The sequence below is a fragment of the Hippocampus zosterae genome, chromosome 7, assembly GCF_025434085.1.
Source record: "Hippocampus zosterae strain Florida chromosome 7, ASM2543408v3, whole genome shotgun sequence".
NCBI classification, from domain to species: Eukaryota; Metazoa; Chordata; class Actinopteri; order Syngnathiformes; family Syngnathidae; genus Hippocampus; species Hippocampus zosterae.
This window is the reverse complement of record NC_067457.1, coordinates 25708433-25734179: the sequence shown is the minus strand read 5'-3', so window position 1 is coordinate 25734179 and position 25747 is coordinate 25708433. Positions and strand designations below refer to the sequence as shown.

The 25747-nt window shown below is 46.2% G+C and overlaps 2 protein-coding genes across 3 annotated transcripts in view; one reads left to right on the top strand and one right to left on the bottom strand.

Moving 5' to 3' along the window:
• Positions 1-12035, top strand: part of col16a1 (collagen, type XVI, alpha 1) — a 33611-nt gene extending 21576 nt beyond the window's left edge. The window contains exons 34-70 of one of the 2 annotated variants that reach the window (XM_052070096.1): positions 588-623; positions 701-754; positions 848-916; positions 990-1043; positions 1394-1420; positions 1923-1979; positions 2509-2553; positions 2641-2712; positions 3458-3511; positions 4031-4081; positions 4170-4289; positions 4441-4475; positions 4548-4617; positions 4695-4739; positions 4981-5025; positions 5764-5818; positions 5899-5951; positions 6079-6132; positions 6212-6256; positions 6358-6411; positions 6481-6516; positions 6602-6664; positions 6736-6807; positions 6898-6951; positions 7072-7116; positions 7754-7798; positions 7947-8000; positions 8096-8149; positions 8260-8310; positions 8465-8554; positions 8658-8693; positions 8783-8827; positions 9587-9784; positions 9889-9952; positions 10095-10271; positions 10351-10428; positions 10787-12035. In XM_052070096.1, the coding sequence (XP_051926056.1) occupies positions 588-623; positions 701-754; positions 848-916; positions 990-1043; positions 1394-1420; positions 1923-1979; positions 2509-2553; positions 2641-2712; positions 3458-3511; positions 4031-4081; positions 4170-4289; positions 4441-4475; positions 4548-4617; positions 4695-4739; positions 4981-5025; positions 5764-5818; positions 5899-5951; positions 6079-6132; positions 6212-6256; positions 6358-6411; positions 6481-6516; positions 6602-6664; positions 6736-6807; positions 6898-6951; positions 7072-7116; positions 7754-7798; positions 7947-8000; positions 8096-8149; positions 8260-8310; positions 8465-8554; positions 8658-8693; positions 8783-8827; positions 9587-9784; positions 9889-9952; positions 10095-10271; positions 10351-10428; positions 10787-10980 (2451 nt within the window). In that variant the 3' untranslated portion in view covers positions 10981-12035. The remainder of the gene's footprint in view (positions 1-587; positions 624-700; positions 755-847; positions 917-989; positions 1044-1393; positions 1421-1922; positions 1980-2508; positions 2554-2640; positions 2713-3457; positions 3512-4030; positions 4082-4169; positions 4290-4440; positions 4476-4547; positions 4618-4694; positions 4740-4980; positions 5026-5763; positions 5819-5898; positions 5952-6078; positions 6133-6211; positions 6257-6357; positions 6412-6480; positions 6517-6601; positions 6665-6735; positions 6808-6897; positions 6952-7071; positions 7117-7753; positions 7799-7946; positions 8001-8095; positions 8150-8259; positions 8311-8464; positions 8555-8657; positions 8694-8782; positions 8828-9586; positions 9785-9888; positions 9953-10094; positions 10272-10350; positions 10429-10786) is intronic. The other variant, XM_052070097.1, reaches the window with a different exon arrangement.
• A 227-nt stretch (positions 12036-12262) lies between these two features.
• col9a2 (procollagen, type IX, alpha 2) lies at positions 12263-24699 on the bottom strand. The gene is made up of 32 exons (XM_052070133.1): positions 24424-24699; positions 23229-23303; positions 22733-22768; positions 22563-22625; positions 21971-22024; positions 21338-21373; positions 20492-20515; positions 20325-20378; positions 20167-20220; positions 19106-19156; positions 18981-19037; positions 18722-18775; positions 17899-17952; positions 17723-17776; positions 17207-17260; positions 17071-17124; positions 16904-16957; positions 16748-16801; positions 16590-16643; positions 15871-15915; positions 15735-15788; positions 15599-15652; positions 15471-15524; positions 15297-15368; positions 14994-15029; positions 14834-14878; positions 14592-14624; positions 14317-14463; positions 14181-14235; positions 13906-14094; positions 13746-13823; positions 12263-13455 (listed from the first exon to the last, which is right to left on the bottom strand). Exons 1-32 carry the CDS (start codon positions 24493-24495, stop codon positions 13250-13252), a joined length of 2076 nt encoding a protein of 691 aa, XP_051926093.1. The 5' UTR covers positions 24496-24699; the 3' UTR covers positions 12263-13249.
• Positions 24700-25747: the final 1048 nt, after the last annotated feature.

The window sequence follows — 25747 nt, the reverse complement described above, 5'->3', positions numbered from 1 at the left end:
TTTTTCTGCATGCTTCGTCGCGTAATTCCGACCGACTGGCGTGGCGATCCTCGACGGCGACGGGCTCGCCGCAAACAATTCGTCTCACCTGTACCTGGACGTAATCGACGCGCGCACGACGTAAACAGATTTCAAAGTAAAAGTTGTGCCGTGTGAGTCCACGCACTATGAAAACTTTGGAAAGTCGGTTGTACAGTATTTCATTCTTTCCAAGCAATATTTCGCAGCCCAGAAAAAAAAAACGCAGTATCCAACATTTTGACAGTAATTTAGCTTTTATTTTCTTAATTCCAAGTAACTCTTCGTGTGCAAGTAAGAGCCGGTCCGCCATCGGCCACGGGTCTGGGTTCGGGTTAGCGTTAATCCTACAGATATTAAATGTTTTTATTTTATTTATTTTTATTATGAATTCATTTTTTTCCCCCGTGCGGTCTGTGTTTACATATTCCACGTCTGCCAGATTTCATACAATAATGCTCTGAAAATCCAAGGATGGATTCAGAAAAGACTTTGATTACTTATTTGACCATGAACATCGTGGAGGGAAAGCACTCTTTGACCATCATTTTTCTCAATGTACTTCAAAGGGCGTCGAAGGACCCAGAGGACTGCCGGGTATTGTTGTAAGTTTCAACTTCATTGCTTAAGTTGGACTTTTGGATTCATTCGAGTAAAATCTCAACGTTGATGCTTTGTTCAGGGACCTCCAGGATCCAGAGGAACACCCGGCCCCGCAGGTCCCGTTGGAGAAAAGGTCAACTCGTCATTATTACTCTGGGCCGCTATCCCCAACGTGTTCTATGTGTAGTCATACCGTCGAACACGGTTGGGGTTTTCCTATCCACAGGGCATGAGAGGAGATGCTGGACTTCCGGGACCGCAAGGGCCACTGGGCTTCGGAGTAACTGGGCCGCCGGTATGACAGCGTCATTTCCAGAGCTATTCACTTCACACTTATTGACGTCAACGCCCAATGTTTACGCCCACAGGGTAGAGACGGTGCCCCGGGCGCCAGCGGAACTCCCGGAGCTGATGGCAGACCTGTGAGTTGTTTTGTTCATGTATTGTCTAAAAAAAAAAAACACACACACACACACACACACGACAACAAGAAAAAAAACACAATGTTTGGGAAGGTTAAAAATCTTTTGTTGCCTCCTTGTGTTAATGTCTGCCAACGAGCGTCATGTTCTTTTCGCCCGTTTTAGAATTGCCCTTGATTTTAGGCAACACTGATAACCAAGGATGTGTGCCTCTATCTCAAACAGAGGCATTGTCTCCTGCCATCAGAACCGCGGTCCTCTGATCTGTGCCCGGCTCACGGCCCCGAGCTTTCTTCTTGATTAACAAACCAGTGTGTGCGTGTGTGTGCTGTGTTTGTCTTCTCTTGCAGGGACTTGATGGAGCTAAGGGGGACAAGGTAAGTCTACCATTTTCTTTGGATGAAGTGATCTCTGAGGGCTTAGAATATGAGAGGGTGGAACAGATGGTAATTACACACACACACACACACACACACACACACTGGCTTTGGGGCGATCGACAGAGAAGCAGTCGAGGTGACAAGTGTATTGTGGTTGGTAAACAAGAGTAGTTTTGGAGTCTTTTGTTAGCAGTTGCCTCGGACGATTGCTTAGCATATTCATCAGATTCCCCAGCCGAAGGGGTCATGTGCGATGGGAGAAAATAGTCGTGATGTTGTACTTTCAAAAGTTACATGGCTTTGGTGTGAAGAATAGGAGCTGTTGGAAAAAGTGAGAGGATGCGGTTCAGTCAACCGCATTCAAAGGAGATGACGCTAATGTTTTTTGGGGGGGGAAACGTGTACTTGATGTATACCGAATGGACGCACGGAGCCACATTAACAATATGCGCAGGGTTTCAATCTTGCACTTCAATCCTTACATTCTTGTTCTTTTTAGGGTGACCCGGGAGAGTGTAACTGCATCATGCCAATGCAGTCAGGTGCAGGAGGACCTGTGAGTACAAACACAAACAATCGATTTTTACGGAAATGTCACTTGAACATTTTGCGCTAGTGCAGCTGGCCAAAGTCAAGGCTCTGCTTTGTCAAGAGCACTTTGCAAACAGTCATTCCCATTCGTCACGTCCTGGCCGGATTACTGTCATGCACTTTACTTTGCAGTCAGCTAATCCTCCATTAAGCGTCTCCAGTTGGTCCAGAACGCTGCCGCTCATCTCTTGGCTGGTATTCGTAAGAGGGAGCGCATCACTCCTGCTCTGGCCTCCCTTCACTGGCTCCCACTGTATTTTTATTCTTTTGGCGCGAGACTTGATTTTTAGTTTGACTGTTTTTGTTTTGCTTCCTAACATTTATTGCTTGTTGTCGTATGAATTATTCTTGCGCCGTGTTCGGGATTTTGATGACCGCGCTGGTTGTTTTGAAGTGCTCTTGAAATGCAGTTGAGTTGAGAGGCGAGTTTTTCACTTTTCGACTTGTGAGTGCTATATGCATCCTGTTTGATTTCGATGCGTCTCTCCCTCCAGGGAGCCCCCGGGGCTGTGACCGGCACTTGGCAGCCTGGCCCTCAGGTTTGATCAGTGCGCCAGTAGCGTTCATTTTATTGGATTGTGAGTGTGCAATGTTATGTTTTGCTTGCGTTATACTATGTGTTGCAGGGACCCCCGGGACCACCGGGCCCACCGGGCCCACCTGGGCCTCACGGTGCCAACGGACTTCAAGGACCTCAGGTAAGAGACATGGGATCAGCCAGGCGGGGGTTTCTCTCTCCAGTTCAATTCAGCGCTGGATGTTTTGCCCTGAATTGAACATCACGCCGCTTCCAGTTGACGCTTTCAGCTTGCTGGGTTGGGGTCCTTAAGTGAGGAATTGACACGCTTCGACAATTGATGGCTCATAAAAGGCATGCTGGAATTAGCTCAGGGAATGGCAGGTGTGCAACCCGAGTCATCAACATGCGACGATAAAAATGCGCTAATGCTTCATGCTTCGATGCGCCTTGAAGCGCAACCGAGCCAACTTTGGGTAATGTCGGTCTAGACATAAACTCTTATTTGAAGGTCTTCCGTTCCATATCAGCTGTAAATGCATTGTTTGATTTATGTCTGATATGCCTTCAAAGAGTGTTACTGGGGTCTGTGCTTCAAGAGTCAAAGGTGTTTTAAAAAAATGTGGTGATGGGGGAGGAACGGAAGCGCAGTCGTTAGTCACTAATGGCTTTTTTTCCATAAACAATTGAGAAGTATTCACTCCTTTGTGATGCAAATTCTCATTATTATTCTTTTTGAATGGGACTCATTATATATCCATGCCTTTGGGCTCTGCGTACATTATATCCGTAAGCCATACGAGAAGGAACAGGTTCCAATCGTTTTTGATCCTCACCCTTTGACTCTACTTTGACCTCTCGTGGAGATGGGAGTGGTTATCCCTCGATTGGCAACAAATCAGTTCAACCTCAGTTCCTTCTTTCAGGGTATCCCTGGAAACGACGGGATACCAGGGAAACCGGGTTTGCCTGGATACGTTGTAAGTAAAATTAGAGAGAAAAGGAGTTGAGGTGGCATTAAACTGTGCAATGAACACCCCAAGAACAGTGATCACATGACTGTCCCTTTACAAGAGAAGACCCTGTCGCGATATGTTTGCCTTTTGTGTGAATGAACGTGAATGTGGGCTGATCCTCATTCCAAACATTGACATTTCCCCCACAATTTCACATTGTTTCACCCCATAAAATCCCCATTTATTTGCAACGAGACAGTTCATATTTTTTTAAAGAATAAATACTTTTTTTTTTGCTTTTGATGTTTTTTAAAATTAAATTAATTAAAGTAAATTAATAGCAAGACTCCTTTTGGTGACAGTTCATTTTTATCATGCACGTTTATGAAAATGCAACACAACTGATTCATTTTAGTTGTGCCACTCCAGTATGCACCCCACAATGTACCAAAAAGTGAACGAGCCTCATACCGCACGAGTCGCTGTGGTCTCTTATGCATTGAAATTCCAAAATGAAAACTCATTGAAAGTCAATTTTTGCAGAGGCCTGACTTGCAGCTGCTGCCTCAAGATGCTTCTGACGAAGCTCAAGATGTGAGTTGATTTGATATGCCCTTCTGTTCATGCTGAGAAATTGTTTTCAACATTGATTCTTCTTCTTCTTATTTACACCAAAATGCAGAAAGCCTGTGTTGGGGACTGTTCCCAAGGGATGCCAGGGGTGCCGGGTATGGCTGGGGCCAAAGGCGAAAAGGGAGACCAGGGCAAGCCTGGCGTCACACCCTTGGATAACTGTGATAGCGTAAGAAAAAAAAATCAATACAAAATATCTTATTTTAGCTTGTAAAAAACCTAAACAAAAAAAAAACCCGTTATTTTGGCATCATATACTTTTTTGTTGTTATTGATGGGTAAACCGTAACTTATTGCACATCTATCTTGTCTGCTTGCAGTGTCTGGAGAAACTACAGGCAACAGATCCGAGGGACAGACATGTGAGATTGAGCGCAGCGAAATTGTGTGTAGGTTTCTTGATATTTATAACTTGGCCGTTGTAGGATCCCTGCACCTGTACAGGATCACCCGGCGTTCCAGGGGTGCCCGGATCACAGGGAATACGCGGGGAGCCCGTGAGTCGGCATTTGCCGCGCTACCGTGCGTGTCCTTTTTCACGTGAAGAATTTTTCTTTCTTAATCTTTTCTACAGGGTACACAAGGGGACAGAGGACAAGCTGGACTTCCAGGAAACATGGTGAAGATTTCGCGCAGTACAGAATTGACTCATTGAAAGTATTCATTAGCAAATCCAATCATTCAAGGCCATGGGGTGCACACTGTCACCGGGTGGACTCGCTAAAAATCTTGTCCAAGACAATTGCGACAATTTATGCGTCGAATATGTTTATTTGACATTAGGCATTGTAACAATTTCAAACCTGTGTTTATGTTCAGCCTATGTATGTATTGATTTGCGTCTTGCCATTTGTTCACAGGGCCCTCCAGGTTTCCCAGGTCCTCCGGGCCCATCTGGCTCACCTGTAGGTTTAATTTGCACCGTTAATTTCGTTTTTATCCGACTTTTGTTGAAAGTCCTTGAGGGATATTACCTACATCAATTCTATATATGTTCATCGAGCATCCTACTCAAAATGTGGATGTGTGCGATACCCTCCTCTCTTCACAGAGATGTACCGCACTGAACAGCAGGCCTTAACTTCTCCTGCGCCGAAAAGCAGCCCTTGAATATATTAGTCAGCATCATTGCTGTGGAAATTGCAACAATGGCCAGCTGCCAATTAGTATTTCTTGTCCACAATCATTTCGTCATCACTAATTTTGGAGCATCTGTAATCACAATGTGATGAAGGCAATTATAAAAAGCGAAACCAACTTATAATTCAAAACTACTCAGAGTATGCTTTTTTTCTCAGGTGGTGGAAATGTGGTTAAATGAGGTTTAAGGTTTAAGCAGTGTGCTCCAGGTGTATGGGAGCATGTAAGGTCCGGCGTTCCTGTTGATGGGATCTGGGGTCTGGTTAAAAAGGAACCTTCAACCTAATTTAACCATAAGTAGACAAGATGAACATCACAACGCTGGTTGAAATGTTTTTCAGTCATGGATTTACTGAGAACAATCATAGCGCACTATGTTCCACCTCGGGCAATGTTCCAGCATACAGCTAAAAACCGCTTACATGCTTCCTGTTTTGTTTTGGGTTTTTTTACATTGATGCTCCTCACCCTTGCATCTCCCTTTTACAAACATATATCGTCAGGGTCCGCAAGGTGAACAAGGTTCAGCTGGCATGGCCGGAATCAAGGGTGAACAGGAAAGTATCTGCCTACCAATGCCTTCCAATGATGTTGTGTGGAAATGAAATCATGATTTGGGCAATCTCTACTACCTCAGGGCCCTTCAGGGACGCCAGGCTATCCTGGATCCATGGGGCCTCCGGGAATGCCAGTAAGCGAAATCCTCCGAAGAATAACACTGACAGAGATCTGACCGCTTGGTTGGGTACAAAGTGTCGGTCGGGGTTGACTCTGCGATGTGACCCAGAATCGATTGACTGGCCTCCATTTTTTCTCAGGGACTGAAGGGTGAACGCGGGAGCCCAGGGACGAGCGGTCAGAAAGGAGAATCGGTACAGGAACCGCAATGCCAGCCTTCTCATCTACACAATGAGTCTTTCCGCGAGTGTTTCACATTACCTTCTGCTGTAGGGTCCTTCGGGTCTCCCCGGGTACCAAGGACAGGCGGGCGCACCGGTCAGTGTTTCATGATGCCTTGTTTTTGGAAACTGGCTCTGGCTCGAGCATTCAATAGCTTATCGGCAGACATCGATCATAAATCCCGTCTTTGGTCTTAGGGAGGTAAAGGAGACACCGGACCAGCAGGACCTGTTGGACCAAAGGGTGATCAGGTAGACGTGAGCAACATTATGGCATACAAAACTCAATTGCGTGATATTTATGTTCTGTTACGTTTGAAGGGCTTTCAAGGACAACCCGGATTCCCTGGAACGCCGGTACGATTTTATGCTTTACCGCTTCACTATACGCGTACGCTTTATTCCTTTCTGTATAACTCTGAAATCATTCATGTATATTCAGGGCCCACCTGGCCTTCCCGGCAAAATTGGAAGGGAAGGACCCCCAGGACTCAAGGGTGAAAAGGTGAGTATCTAGTATGCATTCAATGATGTATCGTACCAAGATACAAATTTATTCTGTTCTCTCTTTCACAGGGCAATGATGGTGCGCAAGGTTCTCAAGGATCGACCGGACCCCCAGGCTCATCAGGCTCCCCAGGACTAATGGTAGAAACAATATTAATAACTCAACATGTTTTACATTTGAGCCATATTATTCCATGATGAGATCTCGGCGGCTGGTGTTTGCAATTTAAGGGTCCTCCTGGCATCGAGGGAATTCACGGAAAAGACGGAAAACCAGGGCTTCGGGTATGTTTATATGTAGATAAGGGCGTGGGGATCGGGGCCAGTTTCCTGTTTTCAGCTGTTCTGGGCAGGCTTTCTTCATTTTATCTTTATTTGTTGTGTGACTGTTTGTTTTCTTGCCAGGGAGAGCTGGGCCCACCGGGACCAGCCGGCCCACGAGGAATGCCAGTGGGTAGCACCTTCATCAGTTCTTCATTGTCTAATAAGGCCATCTTGCTGTCTATTTTTCTCTGGCATTTTCTTTGTCTTTTTGTTCATTTTTTTTTTCAAGCGAGCCCTCCCTAAACCTTGCTCTTGACTTCACTGACAGAAACCTAACGTGTTTGAGTCCTTCACTTTTGGGCAAAATGATTTAGTCCGCAAACAAGCTAATCCTGTTTTTGTCGTAGTCAATGTTTTATCACCAAATATTTTCCACCCTAATGAGATTTCCATCAGCCACAGCTGCAAGGTATCCCGTTTTACGAGCAATTGAAAACGCGCAAACACAATTACGACATCATCATGTGGACCATTATCCGCCATGATCATATCTATATTCATGTGAATAGTTGGATTGTATGACCATTACAGGGATAGTAACATAAGTGCTTTTGGCAATTTGTGATGAGCTCATTTTACCGTATTTTCCCTGACGGTCACACATGTACAGTCACCGTCGTCCCTGTGCAAGGCAATAAAGTTGATTGTCTTCCTAACGGAAATCAACCGATCGTATGTTTGATTTCAACTTGCAGAGATTTTTTGTGTCATTTATTGATTTTGTTTTGATCCTAATTCTGTCTTTGCTGCCATCTCTCTTCAGGGATTCAAAGGGAAAACTGGCCACACTGGATTTCCAGGACCAAAGGTTGGCCGATTATTACTTTTGTCATTTTTTTTCTCTTACATTTGCAAATTGGAAATGAACATTTGATTATTGAACTCTAGTTTGATTAGTATCCAAGTGGTGAATTCCGGCCTTGCTGACACTTTTTATAACACTCTCGCACTTCCAGGGGGAAGCTGGGATTTCAGGCCCACCTGGACCACCAGGCAGACCAGGGCACGAGGTGAGTGTTTCCTTCTTCTTAAAAGAGAAGCTCCATTATCTATGCAGACAAAGCCCCATAGTAACGACTGTGATCTCAATCTGTGACCTTTCCAGGGTGATCCCGGCACGCCAGGAGCTCAGGGACGACCGGGACCATCTGGTCACATTGTGGGTTCATTTTTATTTTTGACGCTTTTTTCTCTTTAAAGGCAGGGGAGAGGGGGCGCGCTTCAAATGTATGCGGTGCTGCTGTTATACTGTTTGATTTTATCCAACAGGGTTCACCAGGTCCAGCTGGACCCCCAGGACCTCCCGGTCCATCTGGATTGGTGAGATTCTCACAAGCGTGTTATCATGGTGACCTGGATGACTCATTTAATTGCTTTTTTTGTTTGTTTGTTTGGGAGAGGGCGAGTCAAAGGGAATGTAGCAAAACATGATTGAAATACTCCAGGAATTCGTATGCATTTTGTGGTTTTGTAGGGTTTGAAGGGAGATAAAGGTCAGATTGGAGAGAGAGGTCTCCCGGGAATGCCTGGAACCCCAGGTCCTCCTGGTCACCCAGGATTAATGGTAAGCACGGTCCAACAAGCCCACAATGTACTTGTTGGAATCCACGTCCATACATATATGACATATAACATGTTTTCTTCCTACCTTGGCTGTTGCTCTTTAGGGCGAGCCAGGAAATGATGGTTCCGCTGGTAAAGACGTGAGTAACGACCACCATTGAAGTTCTTGTGTTCAGTTTCTCTGTGGCAATGTCATGCGTTTTTTTGGTTTGTTTTTCCTCCTCCTCAGGGCTCGGCAGGCCTTCCTGGTGAGAACGGGAAAACAGGTCAAAAGGTAAGCGCCATCTCAGCAAGTGCTCTCCATCAGCTCCGCAGAGCATCTAAAAAATCAGGGCGATGCTCCTTTTTTTTAACTACTTTAGCTTATACTGGCGCTGGGACCAATGTACTGCACTGCTGAACATGCATTTCCGCCCACTCTGCACCCATCCCGAACATAGCCATACTTTCGCTCTCAAATCCTCCTCGCGAAATCACCTTCAATCCTGACCTCAGTTTACCCTTCTTCACACTGGCGGTCGGCCACCTACGTCCAACAATCTCTTCTTTAGACACGGGATTCCAGTCTGTGTGTAGTGATATAGCTATTGGCCGCCTCGGGGATAATGCTATTAAGCATGAGAGGGAGATGCTAGATGAGGCTATTTGTCACGCTGACAGGACGACATTGTCAGGGTTTGAGCTGCACAGAGGAGAAAGACAAAAACGGACTCCTCAATTCTTCTCCACACTCTATTTCAAGAGATGCCTGTCTTCCTGTGACACGTAAACATCGCTCGTCCATTACGGGCGCCTTTGTCCTCGATAAATCACTATCCCTAATGTGGCAAGTCAGTGTCTTTATACAATCAAAGCGAAGGGTGCTACGGAGAGGAAATTGATATGGTTGTAGCTATTTGTTTTGTTTTATTATTACATACCATCCAAACAGTTGTGTTCCCTCGCTGGGGAAAGTTTTTTTTTCAGCTTTTCGTACAAATACGGAGAACATTAGCGGAACAAATTGAATGGCTGTCTCTCCATCTCTGGAAAGGGTGAACCTGGGGCCACTGGGGAAAGAGGCCAACCGGGGGAGAGAGGCAGACCAGGGCCCCCTGGTGGAGGCTTGGGATATCACTCCAAAGATGCACAGCCAATGATTGGCCCGGTCGGGCCCAGAGGGGAGAGGGGAAACCCCGGCCCAGCCGGCCCCTCCGGACTACCTGGAACTCCAGGCTCACCGGGAAATGATGTGAGTGAAAGTACCGTCACACCCGTTTCACTCACGTTCGCATTATTAAAATACTTCCAGTCCTTTGAAACTTTTGACCAATGCTTTGCGCCATCATTTCACAGGCTGTTGTCAATTACGATGAAATCAAGAGCTTCATCCGCCAGCAGGTCATCAAGATTTTTGATGGTGAGGAAAGGCGACAATTCCCGATACGCTCGCATTTACAGAACAGCAGACCTTTTTATTTTTAAATTATTATTATCGATAATTATTGACAATGAATATTTATCGTTCATGTGCAATCATTCAATGAATCTCATCTCCCCAGAGAGAATGGCCTACTACATGTCTCGTATGCAGATGCCTGTCGAAATGGTATCATCTCCCGGTCGGCCCGGCCCCCCGGGGAAAGATGGCATTCCCGGTAATCCCGGAGCCCCCGGCGCACCTGGCATCCCGGGCCAGATCGGCCGATTAGGTCGGCCCGGACCCCAAGGCCCGGCTGGTGAGAGGAGCAACCGGCAACCGACTTGTCATCGGTCATTTAAAAGTTTCGCGAGCTTCAAATAATTCATTCTTTTTAGGACCAAGGGGCCCAGTAGGTGCAAAAGGAGATAAAGGTGTAGGTGAAATGGGAGATGTCGGACCGCCGGGAGCACCAGGTGATGTATAGAACTGGTCCTCACACTGCATGTTTTTGAGATCACGAAAAAAAAAACCCTCCACTCCTGACACTTGAGTATGTTCATTCTGCAAATGTTTTATCAGTCATTGATTAGAAATTTCCAACATGATTATGCTCGTCATCATCTTCAAACAGTTATAATTACCATCGTAATTAAGTCAGGAATCAACATCTGGGCTACTTCACATAGCGCCATTTACAAGTAGCCATCTGTCATCACAGGTTTGGGTGGTCTTATCCATTTCCAGCAAAGTGAAACGGCAACATTCATGATTACACTTTGTAACATTGGCTCATCCAGAATGTGCTTTATTTGGTTGCGTTTGACCTTTCAGGTATCCCGGGTTCCCCAGGGTATGGCAAGATGGGACCCCCAGGTTCCGTTGGCCAGCAAGGAGTTCCCGGTATCCCAGGTCCGCCCGGACCGGCTGGTTCAAAGGGAATCGACGGCCGGTGTAACCCTTCAGACTGCATGAGCCGTCAAGTGGAATATAGCCCCAAGGGCCCGTCTGTCAAGGGCCCCTGGTAAACGTGTGGAGGGCAAGGAGGGGAGAGGTCGGGCAAACCAAAGGACACAAAGCCGGGAATTCTGACCGCAAACTTAAAGATGGCAACTTCCTTTGTTATTGAACAGCGCCCATGTTTGTTTGTTTGTGCAAAAATCCACATTCCTCTTCCCTCTACTTTGACCCAAGCGGTGAATCTCAACTCCATCATTCATTCCTTATGAATTCCACTTCCTTCTCGTATCATTCTTTGTTGTTGTTGTTTTGCCTTCTCTTCACCACGTTTCACTCCTTCAAACCAACCGCGGGAAGTTGAAAGCATCCGTTTTTCTTTGGGGTTTTTTTTTTTCAATTTTCTTTGTCACGTTTAGAACGCAGCCACGTGTACTGTAGCACTTTGCTTGCGCCTCTGATATCACAGTGCCTCACAAACACTTCACAACGGCTTCAGCGCTCGTGGTGTTCTCCGTAGTTGAATTGGGTTTCGAAGAGAATGGATGCGTACGCACCCTTTTCGAGGGCTTTACCGTTTTGTATATATTTGTATTTATATATAGCAGCTTTTTAGACATTTTGAAACATTTGATGAGCGACGTCATATGGAAATACTGTCCACCGAACGTGCGGAGAGCTTGTCACCCTATTTCAGGTGAAGAATTGAATTCAGGACTCAAAAGTACGCTGGCAATTTTTCACATTCAAGCAACATTTTGGACACGCTTTGATGCCGATACGGCTTTCTTGAAACATTTGCGGCCGTTCGTCTTATTAAATGGAAGTTAATAGCTTAGGATTCACAAGCTAGCAAAATGCTATTCTACTCCCTGGGGGGGTGGGGGGCATTTTTAGGCTTTCGTATCTCACTGATTGTTCAGAATAGCCAAGCCTTGAAAAAGAAAATTGTGTTTTCTCTCAGAAACAGAATTCAACTGTGTTTTGAATGGCTGTAGCATGCCACTCTACATGCTTGCTGTGTATATGTTGTTTCAAGACATTGCTGTGCAACTCGTGTTTCTTTCCTGAGGTTGTTTTATAATTCATTTGAGTGACAAAAAAATAATAATAACATGCAAAGCAATGGTCGTTGTTTTCATTTGCGTTATATTTGTGCAATCGGTACGTCCCATGTGTAGAAATGACAGGATTTACAGTATGTATGAGCACTCATGTTGAAACTTGCCAAACAAATTTCAAGTTGCAGCAACCACCACCCCTGACCCTCCGCCCCACCCCCTAAAAAAGGACTGAATTGATATGAATGATAATAGGAGTAGAGGATTTTTTTTACATAATAATAAAGATGAGTGAATTTTATAAAAGGTTCCTTTTTATTGATTTGGGTTGACTTGAACAGCCAAAAAAAAAAAAAGATTTTACAGTCGATTACGTTCAGAACAATAAATAACTTCTCTTATCATGGCTGACACCCCGCTGAAGGTTGACAGTGGCACAGGAAGCGCATTCAGACTCCAAATGAGAATTATTTCTGAAAATGCGATTAATCTCTGGATTCTTGATCGGCGCATATCGTAAGCCATTCCTTTTTCGCTACATAATAATCAACACACATTTACAAAGATTTACAGCACTGCATTGTGGGAGATGGGAGTGCCCGTTGGGATATGCCGTTGCCAGGCAACAAGAGGAAGAGATAAAGTAGTCGTTAGTTTCTAAAATGAGACTTGGGCAGCAAGCGGGTAATGGAGAAAGGATAGAAGCGGGCGCACGTAGGGGGCGGGGGGGGGGGTGGAATGAGGGATTTCGCTCAAGCTTACAATTGGCAATAATACAGGTGACAAAGGTATTGTACTGAGACTACATTTCGGATTCATGAGTCCTTTGCGTCGTTTTTCTCGCCCGCGCCCCCCCCTCCCCTCCGAGGCATTTATTTGCCAGTTGCGATTTCGCATGAGAGGCAGGATGTTTTAACTAACTAATCACAACATATTACATCGATAAAACGGTGGAGCAAACGTACTTCCTACTTTGCCGTCAAGTCCTCTCATCTCACGGAGACGCACGTGCGCGTTCCCCAAAGAGCGGAGAAGAATTCAGATGAACGTGGGGGGCCGTGACCTGCTGTTGTCATTGTGATGTCAGGGATTAAGGAGAGAGAACGTCCCATCGGGTTGTCTTTCTCAAAAAGGGGAAGGGGAGGGGGGGGAGGGTGTACATCCTGTCAACGTACCCCCCCCCCCACCCCTTTGCTCATGGTGTTCAAGTGAGAAGAGTGGTCTCTGTCCTTCTCTCCCTCCCCATTGTCATGAACTTGGTGAACGGAGTTAGAACATTCTAAATGTTGGGTCCTTTGATGGTTCCCGCCTCCTGTAGTCTCGGAGAGGTGTAGGCCGACGCGGCCAGGCACATGGCGGCCTCGCAAAAGCCCGGGAGGCCCGGCGGACCCGCCTTACCGGGACGGCCGGCTTCACCGGCTGCTCCCTGAGGGCCTCTCTCGCCAGGCTTGCCGTTTCGAGCCACGCCGTCAACACCGGGAGGACCTGAGCGGGCAACAGGCAAGCGTCGGTCGTTTACCGCATTGTTCATGGCCGCTTGGGATAGCACGATCCCTCATTGGCTAATTTCCTCCAACTACACTATCGCTCCAGAGCATCTGGTCAATGACTGAAGTGAATTATGTTTTTGAAATGCCCTTAAGTAGACTCTCTGGTGGCAAGACCAGACCAACCCACCACCCCACCACCACACAAAGAAAATAAAAAACAATCAGCGTGACAATTTCATGTTCCCAGTTTCACAGCAGCGTTTCAGGTGAGCTCAAGTAACTTACCTTGAATTCCTGGGGGCCCCGGTGGTCCTTGATGGGGTTTGCCAGGATCTCCTCTGTCACCCTGCGCCCCTCTCTTTCCTGGCAATGACAAGAAAGAAAATGGACTCGGATGTGCCCTGGAAAATAATCAATTGTCGGCTCGTTATTGATTTATTTTTACCTTTAAGGCCTGTGTTTCCAATCTGCCCGGGGGCTCCGATCATGCCAGGAATGCCCCTCGAACCAGGTAGACCGTGAGCTCCCTGGGGACCGGGTGGTCCCGGAGGTCCAGGAGGGCCCGGGGGGCCCATAACACCAGCTCCACCGAGCACAGCCCTCTTGGCACTCATGGCCACCGCCGCTAGTCTCTCTACCCCAAAACACGCTTGTTCAGTTTATTGATGTCGGGCATTTGCGCTGAAAGTCATTTCAATGACAAACGTGTAGCTGGCCTACCTTGCAACATCTTCAGCACGACTTCAATAATGTGCTGGTCGGATGCGTCCCGTCCCTGAGGAGAAGAAGATCCGAACGCGTGTCTTTATATCGCAAGTGTTGGCGTTCAGTGCCAAGAAATTTGAAGCGGACTCACCGGCGACCCCTGAATGCCCCGCATGCCAGGCACACCTCGCACTCCGTTCAGTCCTCTGGGACCAGGTAGTCCGGCAGGTCCCTGGTCACCCGGTTTCCCGGGGTTTCCCGTCGGACCGTTGTGTCCAGGGTCGCCCCTCACTCCTTGCTGCAAGAAGACCCCCAAAGTTGAGTGAATTGGCGTCGGGTACGTGCAACCAGTGAAGTGACGCAAAAAGGAGCAACGATAGCACATCATCATTCATATTCTAGAGATATTTCTGAAACAATGCTGACCTGTCCTTTAGGTCCAGGTTCTCCAGACAAACCCTGCCAAAGCAAAAAGGAGCATTGATGTATAGAAAAAAAGTAGTTTTATTCTTCATTCTAACGTTGGGAGCATTGTCGCGATTTCTGTTCTTCTCAAGGCTACCTCGAGACATGGCTGACCTTTAAGATCAAGTTCCTACAGGTGTTACTTGGGAACGTGTCCCCCTCTTTTCAGCTTCGTTCAACGTTCGCTCTAATGGCTTCCTTACCTTTTCGCCTTTCTCGCCGGCTAATCCCTCAACACCTGGGTCACCCTTGAATCAAAAGAGCGTGAGGGAATGTTAGACCACAGCAAATATGGATGCCTTCTCATCTGCATGTTGACACCGTTTACTTTCTGAGCTCAAAGTCAGCATTGCTGCTACTCACGATGTCTCCCTTCGGCCCGCCTTTCCCTTGGAATCCCTGAAATGAGATGTTTCAAGGTTTGAATACGCGTCTTATCAAATGTAAGGATCGATTCAAGCAAATGATGAACGCAGATAAAGTGAGACGAGGTCGGAAGACGTGACCTCCTGGTGAACAAAAGGATGATAAGGATGTGAAGGTGACAAATCGTGCTGCCTCATGTTCTCGTTTTTTTTAAAACTCTGAGCCGTGACTTTACTCACGGATAAACACTGCCCCCTAAAGGACACGTCTGTTATGTGAGGCAGATCCTTCCCAACACACCTTGTCTCCTGTGGTTCCGCTCAGGCCCTGAGCACCTGGAACACCCATTGGCCCTCTCTCTCCTTTGCCTCCCTGTCAATCGTATATCACACATGAAATGTGACTTGATTTAAAAAACAAAACAAAAAAAGAGAATAAAATCTAAACTGAAGGCAAAGCAAACGGGCAGCTTACAGACTTGCCGACGATTCCTTGAGGGCCCACTGGTCCGCGCTGACCTCTGTCTCCCTGGAGTTGCAGATAAAGGTGAGTATGGTGACAGGCGTCTGCATTGCCCATGCACAATAAATTGGGATCGTTACCTTGGGACCCGGAACTCCCGCCATACCAGCTTCACCGGGAATGCCAGGCTCGCCCTAGCAACAAATCATATTAGGTGGACAGCATAAGACCACCGTCGGAATGTATTCAAAGATGCTGTTTTGTCTCATGTGTTACCAGAGGTCCGGGAGCGCCGGGTAAGCCTGCGAGACCCCTGGGTCCAGGCTCGCCCTAACAAGAGACAGAGAAGGAGATGTTGGCCGCACAAAATGAACCATTTCACACAGGGTTCCGTGTGAAATCGGAATCTTACCTTAACTCCAGGGCCACCCTTGGCACCGGGACTACCGGGCAATCCCTATGGACGCAAATGAGAAAATGCAACAATATACAGTCAATCGAAGGTGAACTCATGCCTTTGTCGCAACACGCAGTTAATTCAAAACGATGTGACGGGTGTGACGATCATCACGTCAGGGAAATGAATTGCCCTCGTCAACTCGTAGGTTTAGCGTAAACCTTGGAGCGGGTTCCTGCCAGTGACTCTGCCGCGTATTCCGGTGCAGTTTATTATTGCGATATGCATGGCGGCATCACATTACGGTGTTTGCAGCGGTGTGACTGCAATGACCACACAGCAAAAGCTTGCATCTCAAGCTCCATTACCCCCGAGTCAGAGCGGCACGCACGCACGCACACGCGACTAGCTACCGCTTTTATTGTGATAAATCACAATGTCACGGGAGGAGGGGGTGTGGGGGGGGGGGGTGCTGTCTCGGGGGAGTTTAGATTCTAGAACAACTCGGGTCCAAGGGTCACTCTTACCCTGGAGGAGAGCCCGAAAAGAAATAGCAAAATATGAAAATATGCCAGCCGCCTCCTGCTGGCATCCCCCTGCTTGTGTTCTGCCGTTGTTGATTTGGGAAGGAAACGTTGCCGCCGTCGCCTACGTGGCTCGCATGACAATGAACGTTTGCGGACAATCTCCTTTTGGATGTGCCTTTCATGACTTTGCCGCCATGAATCACTCACCGCTGTTCCCTGAGGCCCAGGAGGACCTGGCATCCCAGCTTGGCCGGGCCCACCCTGCCAAAAGATGAAAATGGGAACGGAAAATAAAATCAAGAAATCAATAAATGGCTCCCTGCACCGTCGAGCTTCCTATCATGACAAGCGCGCGGAAGCCTTACTTTGATTCCCGGAATGCCCGGTGTGCCGTCTTTTCCATCAATGCCAGGCAGGCCCTGAAAATGATGAGAGTGGACTTCATTTAGCACAGCATGACATTGTTTCAACTGACTCAGGTTCAAAAAACACCAAAAAAAAAAAAACCCAACTCAACTCACATTGTCTCCTTTTTTGCCAACTGCACCCTGCGGGCCCTGGATCCCGCGGCTGCCCTGCAGGAGAAATGCAAATGAATATTAACATATTCAAATCAGACCTCAGGATCACACTTTTTTTTTTTTTTAAAGGACAATATTCACTGAAAATCAAGCGGAAGGTCACTCACTTTATCCCCCTTGTCTCCCGCCTCTCCGGGTGAACCCCGAGGACCCTCCTCGCCCTGAAAGTCAAACGGGTTACCTAAAAAGAGTGCATCATCTTTTTGGATGTCAACACATACCTGTGCCTGTGTGGGTTCTTACCGGAGGTCCGGGTATCCCTACAGGTCCGCCGATGCCCTTGTAACCACGAGGTCCCTACGGAAAAAAGCACAAAAAGTGCTCTTCATGGCTCCAGATCATGGCCGCCTCCTCTTCATCATGATGAAGGGGCAATTAGTGCTGAGCTCAATCCACTAATGGCAGTCGCAAAGAAAATGAGGGGCCGTTTTGGCTTTGGCGCTAACTTGGCTAGCACAGCGAATGTTAACGCTAAGACAGATTGCTACGGAGGATCATTAACTACATATGGAGACACGGCGGACCCAGATAACCCCGACTCATTAGAGGAGGCGAGGGATGCGCAGTGAGTGGCATCATTTCCATATGTCCCCATTGCTGGTAATGGATGATGTTTGCACAGCAAGTCCAACTGTACTACAGCTACTTGGAACTCTTCAAAAAAAAACTAAAACTAAAACTAAAATGCGAACAGCCTCGCCTCAAAAGATAAAGTGGACAACAAAGTTGCGTGAACGTGAGACAAGTTTGATTTCTCACCGCCTCTCCTTTGGGACCCATCATTCCTGGATAACCTCTCACACCCATTGGACCCTGTGCAAAAAAAACACAAGTAAGAACAAAGTTGACCGTCGACCCAGAACAAAGGCAGCCACTCGAATCGATCACTTCAGTTGGAAAAAACGAGGATGTGACACAAACTATGATTGTCATACCGAAGGTCCCGGAATGCCTTGCTCTCCAGAGAGGCCCACTTCTCCTTTGATTCCCTGGAGTAGGAGAGAAACGATTGAATTGTTTTTCTTGAGTACGCATAGAAGAACAACAAACAGGCTCGAGCCTTATTGAAGAAAAAAAATAAAAGTTGGTCTTGTCAAGCGTTAGCTGGCTGGCAAGATCGAAAAGACACACGCCGGGCATTAGGAAGGTCCCCCAAATCAACTCCAATTCCAACTTATAAACGCAACCTGAATGCTCTTGGGGTGGGACACATGACTAGCTCTGAAAAGAGACTGCGGACTGGCTGTTTATGCTAAGTTGAGCTCGCCGAAACTTTATGCAAGCTATTTCTGTCCAATAAATGGAGTCTAAACTTCAATCGAGTCTAAATCCTGACAAGCATCTTTTTGAAGACGGAGCGACATCACAGTATGTCCAGGAGTCTATGACACTAGCTTGCGGTTAGCTCCATGAACAAGTTCATCATTGACAGTATTTGTCGCCAGCAGACTTCTCCCAGACTAATTCCTGGGTTCTGACTTGCTTCTCCCCCAAGATTCCGCAGTGTGCTCGTTAGATCTGCTTTCATTCGGCAAAGGTGCGGTGAGCAGATGAACCCTGACCAACTCATCCTCCCATTCGAGCGTCTGGATCCTCGCCGCCCTTTATTCCCGCTCCCGCTAACTGCACGGCCAGGTTAGCGCCAGTCATGTGCCTCGGGGTGGCTTCATGCCAACTAATCCTTGCCTCTGCTGGTTCTGAATGTTGGGGGAGAATGTGAAACTGTCCAAGATGAACATGGGAGATTGTGTGGCCTACCTGTTTTCCAATACTGCCGGGGTCTCCAAGAACACCGGGTCGCCCTTTGTGACCCTATCGAGAAATCGCAAAAGACATCCGATCAAGGGGGTAAATATGACAGATGAGATGTTTCGTGTTTTTTTTTTCCGGCAGTCAAAGTCCAATGCCATTGGAGCTAAGCTAAGGTATCCAACAGATGAGGTTGGACTTGAATGTTGCACCATGGCCTTAAATGTTAGACCGACACATGGCAGGGTCCTGAAAGCGGGACACTCACTTTGACTCCCTGAAGTCCCTGCGGGCCCTTAGGTCCTGCCGGACAGTTAAGAGGACACTGTTGTGGAGAGAGGGACATGTGTCATTCCTACTCCGTCGAGACATCTTGGAGCTTCTGGGTCCTACCTGGAAGTCGGCACTTCCTTCTTCTCCACCAATGAACTTCCCTGGTGGGCCCTAGATAGATAAGTCACAGACGGACAAATGGACTGTTAGCCCTTTTCCAGCAAAACAAACTGGGCGCCGGTTGGGCGCAAGGGCCAGCGCTGTTCTTCTTACTTGGTGCTTAGCAAGTCCTTACGAAAAACTGTGTATTTTTTGCTACAGTCAGGAGAGACAGCCTGCTGATTTCATGGAAGGTGGGGGTATTTACCCGAAGATAGCACTCAAGCTCAACAAATACGCTCACTCCCCTGAGCCGCAAACATCACTCTCATTGAAGACAACCCCCCTCCACTCCCCCGAATGCATACGGGAGAGTCCATCTACCCGTAGAAAATACACTTGAAAGCCTCCCACTCCACACTCTTGATATTTCAGCGCTTTCTCTGCAGGGACACATGCAAGATTCACGGCGTTGTGCCCGTACGGGCCGTTTTTTTTTTTTACACAGCAGTGAGTGTGCTAAACACATCCGTCAACCGCGGTGGTTTGCCCGTCTCAGACGAAACCGTGCAAGTCAACGTGTGGAGCTTTGATGCTCCATTTGAATTGGACAAAAGACTCATCTTTTCCTCAATAAAGCTTTCTCTGAGAACGTTTGAGTGTTGTCTCTGTACATTTCTGTACAAGTTCCAGCTTGGCCTTTGGAGTTGCTTTTGTTAATGAGTGGTTTGCATCTGCTGGTGTATGCCTCTTAGTTCATGAAGTCGATTGTGAGACTTGTACTCCTCCATTCTTGGGGGTTTTCGTTTCCAGCTCACACAAATTTGTTTCTGTCATCAACTGTTGCTATTTTACCCATTTGGCCTCTTGTTACCCAGGACAAAAGCGGTTTCTTCTTCAGGACATTCCAATGTTTGTGCAATGGCTCTGATGAATTTCCCATCTTGCCCTCAAACAAATCTCCAACGTTGAGGTCTTGGATAATTTACAATTAGCACCTCGACTTGGATTACACATTTTACAAAAATCCACTTTGACAATTTAAAATAGCGAGAAGCACAAAACAAGGACTCAAGACTTACTGGCCTGCCTGGTGGCCCAGGAAGCCCTGGAGGCCCAGGCGGTCCCATTAAACCCTATGAAGGAAAAAGAAGAAGGGGGGGGGGGGGTGGACAATACCAAAGCTTGGTGTTTGTTCACTTCAAAAAGCATGAAGATGTTTTGGGCTCTTAACGCTGACCTTTGGTCCGGTTGGTCCGATTTCACCAGGAAGCCCGATTGGCCCCGGAGCCCCCTGAATAATTCATTGACACAATCAAATCTTTTCAGCCCACAAAACAAAAACAACAACAATATCCACAGGCATAAAACGATGCCAAAAGTCAATCTAGTAAACAAGAAACGTACTGCGAGTCCTGGGAGGCCCGGTCCCTGTGTGAGAACAAGAAGCACAAGTGGTCAAAGAGTTTTCCGACCATTGACACCAAATTTCTACCGCTCCTATTTTATTGATTCTCTACACACCCTCATAGCTTTCAAAGGAAGGAAGACCGCTGTCGTCTAATAAATCAGTAATGCCTGCTGAATTTCCGGCATGAAAGATAAACATTCGGTCGGTTTACATTTGCTGTTTATTTTATTTTATGTTTATTTTAATTATAGACGATGCAATTAAGTATGTGAGCCTTCTTGCAGGCTGTGCCCATGGCACAACATTTTGTGTCTCTCTGCCTTGCACCACTCACTACCCACCCCCTCTTTGTTCGACCGTGACATTGAATGACTCCGGAACTGAGATTTGGGCTGTGCTAATAAGTGTCAGCTCGATGGAGACGCAGCCCCCTCTACAGGTTATAAACCGTGTTACAGTTCAACCAGAGGAAACGCAAGGGTCTCATACTCAATTTATGTGCAGGCTGGGAGAGTCTGGGTCACATCAGCTAATCCTCAAAAACGGGTTCAAGTGTTTTTAAAAAAAAGGACAACTCATCCAATCTTCTATTCATAACATATTCATAACACATGAACGGTTCTTCAGAAAATAAACACAATTGTGATCTCGGCATGCCTCTCTGCTCCCAAATAGAGCAAGAAAATTCAGTCTCAAGTTTCTCTTGAAATCGTCTGTGATTCCGTCCTCTCTCTTCACGCTTGGCCTATTTGTAATTCGAAGAGAAACCAGACCATATTTGTTGTTTGTTGGCTACAACTGCTTAGTCATTAGCAATGCCCGCATAATCAACGCATACTTACAGGTCTGCCAGGCTCACCACTTAACCCAGGCTGACCCTACAGATGAGAAGGCGACAAGAAAAAGTAACACAATTAAAAATTGTCAAATGTGCAGCAAACGGTCTGTATCATTCAAATGTGACGTGACCGTATGAGATGCAAGGCCACAGCCGAGGCGCATATCGTAATCTCATCCTGTTGAAAATTAACAGCAGCAATGACCATTTTCCAATTTCCGTGCCGTCGTGAATTACTGAAGTCCAACGCCGCACCCGGTATTTCACTTTACTGCCTATTTATACTTCCACTCCATTACATTTCGGATGCTTTTTTTTTTATGTTTCACAATGTACTTCAACTGATTAATGTGTCAGCTATTCGGGTTACTTTGCAGATTGGTGTTATATATGGATATGAGCTGCTATAAATCCCATAGCCCGGCAGCAGCCAAAGTTTGAAATGCCTTAACGAGCATCATTAAATGTAGCGCCAGTAAATCAGAATCAGCAGTTCTCATCAAATACTCCAATGGGGACACCTTTTCTGGAGTCACGACTGAATTTCAAAGTTATGAAAGATTTAAAGGAATGTTTTGGTTTTTTTTTTTTTTTTTAGATTTTCATCCATCCAACAGCAGTGAATGGCAAAACTTGCCTTGGGGCCGGGGCTTCCCACGGCACCTCGGTCGCCCTTTGCGCCAATCAAACCCTGCGGATAGAGAGAAAAAGATGAAGAAAATGCGCACGCAGGTCAGCCACTCGGTATGCTGCATGAGGCGTGAATTCACATTGCAATCATCAGACATTTGATTCAACTTGACACGAGTCCAGGAGGTAATTAGGAAACAAACGGGAGATTTCGGATTCCAAAGAGGATTAGGGGCAAACGCTCAAAAGACTTTGCGCATGTGTGCGAACGCACTTCGGTTCGCAAGTGACCATGTGACACATGCAGATAAACAAGGCGCTTCCACCAACTTTACTCAAACCTAGTTGCAAATGAATCATGCAGACTCGCCATTCAACGTTAAATTCGATATAAAACACAACAACAACATTGGCATTCATATGTGACTGCTCTCTCGCTTAAAATCTTTCACTGAGGTCCACAACAAATAAAACCATCCATTCAAACTTGACTCCGCACTTCTGACAAGACGTCATAAGTGCAACCCGTTGGCCTCATCATGTGACTCCCCACCAAAAGTCCAAAAGGTTCGAAACGGTCCGCTTTGCCATGTTCTCACATCAATGCCGTTCTCCCCCGGAGCACCATCAGGACCTGGCTCTCCTGGCTCCCCCTTTTGTCCCTAAAAAAAACCCAAAACGAAACAAAAAACACACACGGCAACTTAAAATAAATGGAAGTCATAATTCTACATGTATTCATAATGTAAAAATGAGAGAGAGTGCTTACTGGTGGACCAGGAGGACCAGGTGGACCTTTGTCTCCCTTGAAAAAGAAGAGTATTGATCATTAAGGAATGCAAAGGTGATGAACAATAAAAGGAGCCATATACATATAGACGTATATATGTGCCTGTGTATATGGATATAAGATAAGATATTCTTTACTTGTCCCACACATATATGTTACATTTAAGTTTAACCAGGTTTTTTTTGGGGGGGGGCAGTCTACAGCGATTGCTTTCCCAACCTGACAAATCCCAAAATGTATCACATGACTGTGACACAACTGCAGACTCCTTCCCTCAGGTCTGCCGAGGGGCCCTTCTCAAAGACGCCTCTCTGCTTGGGAACAGAGCTCCTTTATAGCTCGGAATGTTTGCATTCGCAGAGCCCTCTACTGGCTAAATTAGAGGACTGCACACATGTACTGGGTTGGTATTTCCCCAGCACAATGATGCTCTTTGTCGCAAGGCTGGTGGGCAAAGCGGGGTAGAGATACTCACATCAATGCCGTCCGACCCAGGAGTGCCAGAAGGTCCTGGTGGGCCTGCCTGGCCCTGAGGACCAGGTGGACCCCTCTGAAGGTGAATAAAAGGAGAACAAATAGATTAGATACATCTGGATGAATTCATTTTTTTTCTCTCTAAAAGGAACCATATGTATATTAAGAGTATTCTCTCCATTTTGACCAACCCAATTAATTTCTTGGTAAAGAAAAAAAATATGTTCATGGAATAAAAAAAAAAAAGAACTATTCCTTTAAAAAGGAGAGCAGAAATGGAAAAGTACCACGATAAAAATGTGGTACTGTTGTATATTTAAATCTCATTTAGGTGATGCATGTTAAAGTATAAATTGCAATTACATGATCCTATAATCAAATACAATTTTAATAAGAATGGTGATACAATGCATACGAGAAACACACAGGAATACATTTTGTGAAAGTTTCATGCCGTTGGTAGCAATTCCTTTCATACATGAAACACAATAAAGATGAAATATTATTAATAATGCCGCAGTACAAAGCACCGAAAGTGTAATGTGGGAGGAGGGGTCACTCAAACGGCACACGAACCCACGGGCATGCATTCCAGGTGAGAATTTCTTTTAATCTGAAATTCCGATAGTGAAGGGATTCCAAAAGAAAAATAGACAAAAAACATTTCCATATTCCTCCACTGTTATAAAAAACAAAACAAACAAAAAACAAACAAAAAACCCCATCAACAGAAATGGCATGTGGGTGTCATTTTAAACACTTTGCAGTCAAAGTTTGTTTTGTTTCTCTGTGCCACTGCCCAGAGATTCCCATCCTCCACAGCCACATGATTTTCATTTGTAGGGGGGTGCAAAAAAAAAGTGCAAATTGCATTTTGCTTCTTGGTTTGAAAAATGAACATCTTGTCGAAAAACATCACCAGGAAGCCCCGAATCCATCACGGTCTCCATTTCGAGCCCGAGACCAGAATCCCAACAAAAATGAAGTCCTTTGTAGAAAAGTAGAAAGTCCATTTCCTGCTCAACTCTTTCTTTTCGACTGGAGTCAGGTGACTACCCCCCACATCACATACGATAGCGGCAAATCATTTGGACTTCAAGCACCAACCTAAGAAAATCCCACTACCAAATGGCACCCGGCTCAGCATAAAGTAGTTGCTTAGAGCAGGTGTCCCCCCCACCCCCATGTCCACTTACCACTTGGGCCAGAACCAGGCAGAGTGTCTGCAGTATTACCCAGGACTTCAGCAAGACCGAGAGAGAAGCCATGGTCCTTCTCCCCCGTCGGTCTCTCTCCTCGGTTCAACAAATCCTCTCTTCTCGCTCCCCTATTCCTTTCCAGGCCAATGCAGTGAGTGAGTGATGGGGTAAAAACTAACTTCAAGAAAGTGTGGGGGTGGGGGTGGCGGGTATGTGCACACTCAAGAAAAAAAAATCCAACTCGGGAGGATAGGTTACAAAGGAGTGGACGAGGGAGGGGAGGGGAGTGAGTGAGGGAGGCAGAGGTGTAATGACATCCCAGATCGAGAAGGAAGGAAGCAAGGAAACGCACATTGCATCTTCTGCCGTGATTGCTTATTTGAAAGCATGCACGTTTTTCTCAAAGCAAATCCTCAGGAGCTGGACGACTGAAAACGGAACTCGAGGTGAAATTCAGACTTTGAACCATTCAATGTTCAGATTTCAACCGCTAAATGAAATGATTGTTTTTGCATTTCGATAAACCAAACACACTAAAACCAAGTGGTCATTTCTCCAATTACAGTTAGTCCTGAGAGAAATATTCCTCGGAACCTGAGCAAACAAGTTGCAATGTCAAAATGAGCTAATAGTGACCCCTACAGTTGTTAGACAAAATAACATGAAGTTCCTTCAACATCCACTAGATGACAGCAACGCCAACATATTTCAGCCTGAGCCTCAACTGGGGACTAAGGACACATTGCGCTCTTCAAACACATCACTTGATCACCTCCATCTTTAAACAGCCAACTTGCAAAGTTTTAAATGGTACTTTTTTGCTATTTGCAGAGGGACTTTAAATCGTCCGTTACACTGTGTGCTGTTATGTGTTTCCTCTGTGATAGAAGACACAATTGAAATGCAGTGTTGTCCTCTCCTCAGTCAGAAAAGTTGCGAGTGGCTGTCCTAAAAGTCCATTTTTGTCATATTGTATGTTTTACAGGCCTGCATGTTATACCGTATGTGGTAGCTGGACTGGGCCCACAAACAACGGTCGGTGACAATTTTCTTGACCTCTAGTAAGCAATGACTTTTTCGAAAAGTGACAGAATAGTTAAGCCACAAGAGTCACAACACACTATTTTCAGAAACATGGGGCAATTTCCATTGTTGGAAAGCTGTAAAGAGATCATAAATTCAGTTCCGTCAAAATGTGTGTTTGTTGTCAGCTTGCCGAGTTTGTTCAGGTGGTCACGTGAACAGGGAAAAGGAGCCCACATTCGCTGATGACGTACGACGAGGTAAAAAAGGTTCTGATTCCATCGCATCCCAAAGTGTG